The 4,046-nt window shown below is 41.5% G+C and overlaps 1 protein-coding gene across 1 annotated transcript in view; it reads left to right on the forward strand.

Moving 5' to 3' along the window:
- The first annotated feature begins 527 nt into the window (after positions 1-527).
- MEDAG (mesenteric estrogen dependent adipogenesis) overlaps positions 528-4,046 on the forward strand; it is a 12,632-nt gene continuing 9,113 nt past the window's right edge. Inside the window, exon 1 of the mRNA XM_015815227.1 lies at positions 528-875. Coding sequence (XP_015670713.1) covers positions 583-875 — 293 coding nt within the window. The 5' untranslated portion in view covers positions 528-582. The remainder of the gene's footprint in view (positions 876-4,046) is intronic.

Below are 4,046 nucleotides of genomic sequence, written 5' to 3' on the forward strand. Positions count from 1 at the left end.
AAGCTTTCCTTGTAACCGTTTTAACACGTGATTAAATTTGAGCATGAGCCAGTTTCCCCGTTTTGCCTAAAATACCCCGTTCTCAAGTTCTTCTCCCCTAGGCTATCATCCTTAAACCGCCTCCTCCGGTTAGTGACAGGAAAGGGACGCGAGGGAGTTTGCACGTGTGAACGAACCAGTCTCCTTCGCGAATACACTTAAATGCGCAGTAAAGCTATAAAACCACCCCACCAAGGGTGCGAGAGGCAGGGGCAATCACGAGGTGAGGGAGAATAAGCCAGGCCTTCGAAAGATACGTTTGAAGGTCAGCACCGTCGCCATCCCGCCCTCGCCAGTACGGCGGACTTTTCTGCCCCGCAGCTGCGTTTTCCGCGAGGCTGCGCAGGGTGACAAATTGAGGGCGAGCAGTCAAAGCGGTTTGCTCCTCCGCCCTTACTCCCCGGCGGTTCAGAGGCGGAGCTCTAATAGTGTTTTTTTATTTCTTCCCCGAGGCCGGCAGCCAATTTCTAGCAGCGCCTGCGGTCCTGGCGCACCAGCTCTGTTCTCCTCCCGCATCTCTCTCTCTCTCTGCGCGGAATTGCCATGGCTGTCTGGAGCGGATCCGGTTCCGTCCCGGCAACCTTGGTCAGGCCCAGCTTGACCTCTGTCTCTTCGGGAGAGCTGCAGAGCCTTCGGACGTGCAACTGCGAGATGGCGGTGCTACCGCTGCGGCAGCTGCTCTCCCTACAGCCAGACTCCTTCCTCCTGCAAGGGGACACTCTGGCGGTGCTGAGTCCGCTCGACCGGCGGCCCGGGGGCGGCTTCACGGTGATAAGCGACGGGTTTCTCCAGCTGGATGGCCAACAGCAGTGCAGGCTCACCGGCTATTTCAAGAGGTAAGCAGCCGCTTTTCTAATTTTCCTTCCCCGCGCTTGTCTTGATGCAGGGGAAGGAGGGGACAGGAATCTTGCATCCTACAAGTCGCGAGAAAAGTGGGTCTGGCACTTACAAATCTTTCCGTTTTCAAGAAGAAACATTACCTGCTACGTTGCTGCCTGCCGGCTGTTTAGCAAATGGTATTAAAACTAAAAGGTTCATAAAACGGCTCCGTAGTTGTGGGCCTATGTCCCAGCCAGCCACTAATCATTGTTTGTACCCAAACTTTCCTAATTCCAACCTGAGTCCTTCACATGATCTAAAAGCTGAATTGGTATTTTGGTATCATTTGCAGGCTATGAAATGCTAGGGCGGGTGAGGAGGTGACTGTTGTTTGACTTGGAAAGATGGAGAGGGATTTTATAGGGAAAGTAGGGGTGGAGGAGTGAAGCTGGTGTAGTCTTTTCTTTCTCCCAAATAACTGCATTAGATTTAATGGCGGAAGAACATCCCCTAACCATAGTCCTAAACTAGGAGCCAGATTGAATAGATGAACAGGATCTAGTGGGAGACCAGATAAATATACAATATTGCAAAAAGCAATAGCCATTTCCTAATTAATAAACATTGTGCATAGGATTGCCAGGTTACCTTGCCAGTTGATCCTCATTAAATGTAGGACACCCCACATTCTGCAGTTTATTTAAAAAACTGAAAGTAATCCAGCGGTAAATTGGAGCATTCTGATGGACCTTCAGCCAGCCTTCTCTGACAGAGTACTGACCGGTATTTAACATGATTTCCATCAGGCTTTTCACCATGTGATTGCTGTTTAAGAGACCTGATACCTTAGCAAAAGAGCCAGTAGAATAAATAGAGGAAATGTTGAATATCAGCTCTTAATATAGCAATAATCTCCTATTACAATACAGCAATACTCGTGTTTCCAGTTCGATCAATCAAGACTGCCACTGAGATAGAAACAAAAAGATTAATTTTCCGAAGAAGGACATTTATGAGTGTGTGCTTAAAGACTACTAGTCCTACCTGGAGTAGTTCTTAGTCTTATCTGTGCTATGCATACCACTCATTCACAACTCCTGACTTAGTAGAATGATTGCTCCAGGGCCTGCTTTGAAGGGAGGAATCAGAGAGTAGACCTAACTGAACAGGAGGAGGCCTTGATAGAAAGGTCTTGTTTCATCTAGATTAATCTCTAGATAGTGCAGCCTAGAGGCATGGCTACCAACAAAAGAATAAAAGGTGGTGGATTGAATGGGACAGACATTGGATGAATGGGTAGATGGGAATATCAGTCACTGAGGAAAAAAATACAATACCAGAAGTTACCAGAGATGCTGCTATATTCCACCAGGTTGTTGGTTAATATTTGCTCAATGTGGTTCTCCAAAGTTGGTTAGATTTTAATGGAACTGTTGTGGATACTATTTGTTTGTATGAAATGAATTGTACTAATTAAACTATGTTTTTATTAATAAACTCCCCTCCCCTCCCACCAGTTACGAGTGTGTAGTCACTACAGCAATGAGGCTTTATTATTGCATAGCTTCCTTTAAGACATTCTAAAAATTTCTGCCTAGGGGTTTATATGTAAAACAAGTAGCCTATGGCTTCTTTGTTAATTGATCCTGATGTGTTTGACAGAATTGTGTAACAGGTTATTCTTGCATACTTTTGTTTTCTTTGTTGTCTGATAAAGCTCCCAATATAAAAACTTGGTCTTTCAAAGATAAGTAAACAGTTGTGACTTTTCCTCTGCTTTATGAAGGAATCTCTGTAAAGTACATTATTATGGCACGTATCTTATGTAGCCTTTGGAAACATGTTGTAGAGGAAGCATTTGAAAAGTACCTTTTTTACTAAAGCAAATGAGTCATTGGTTCTCGTCCAGCAGTACCAAGGGGTGACACCCTTCAACTTATTCTTGGCATACACCTATCAGTTAGCTGGAAGAGCTGTTTCTTCACAAGGCTATGTAATTTAATACTGTTAATAATAATCCAAGACCAACAAACATTAAACATTGTTTAATATTTAAAAGACACATGTTAAAAATTATGAGAAAATCAAACAGTCAAAATTGTGAAGAAGACACCACTTATTTTCTATAAGTTAAATCAAAAATTTTACCACTGCTAGAGTAGATACTTTAGAAAATTTACCACTGTTAGAGTAGATACTTTAATAGAACATGAGATAGGGATTCAACCTCTGAACAAAATCATAGAAATATGATTTTCTAATAGGAAGTTGAATAAGATAGGTTGACTCTATATGGGGAGAAAAAGCCCTGAATGTGTTTGAAACGTTGCCTTAAGAGTTTGTATTGCAAAATGGTTAAAGGTTTTCATCTATTGGAGGTGAGAAAGACAAGAAAGTTATAATATAAATCCTAAAGTTAATTTGGTATTTGTTTTTTGACTGAAGAAAAACTTACTTTTTGATGATCTTATGCAAGAAGACTACGTAAGTTGCAATCTTGTGTGATGATATCACACACATGTTGTCCTTTGCTTCCATGCAGAGACCCATGAGATGAAGTTATTATGAACAAGGGTCTGTTACGGGAGCGCTTTGTTGGAATCTAACATTGTAGGCTGTTATACAAGCTTATGTATTCCAGAAGTTAGAAAAGGTACAATAGAGGTGCAGTTTATGTAGGAGGACCAAACTAGGTGACATGGCTATAGGCATATTCTTATTTTAAAAGCAAACATGGAAGGAAGGACATTCATAAACATAAAACAATGATAAAAACATCTCAGCTTTTGTCGCTGATGGATTTTTTTTTTATTGGAGAAATTGGAGCTTGCAAATAGTGATCTCAATTTTCCATTATTTTTTCCTTTTAGAAAGCTGTACCATCTTAACTGTTCCTCTCATTTTATACACTGCATATGAATCATTTTCAATGGACAACCAGTATGTCTGGGTTAGCTGACTCATGGATGCCTGTTTACTTATTGCTTCTAGCTCCTTTCCAACTTTTCTTAGATGCAGCTGGCAGTATTTTATTCCATAAAATCCATTAGCCCTGGTATGAAAAATGAAACATTGCAGTTTCACTGCAATATGCTTACAAAATAACTAGTTCTATTTCTAAACAATAAATTTTTTCATAACTAAACTGTTTCTGGAGAGGGGAAAATATATACCATAGTGTTGTCAGC

The sequence above is a fragment of the Protobothrops mucrosquamatus genome, unplaced genomic scaffold (assembly GCF_001527695.2).
Source record: "Protobothrops mucrosquamatus isolate PMUCROS unplaced genomic scaffold, P.Mucros_1.0 scaffold327, whole genome shotgun sequence".
Taxonomy (NCBI): domain Eukaryota; kingdom Metazoa; phylum Chordata; class Lepidosauria; order Squamata; family Viperidae; genus Protobothrops; species Protobothrops mucrosquamatus.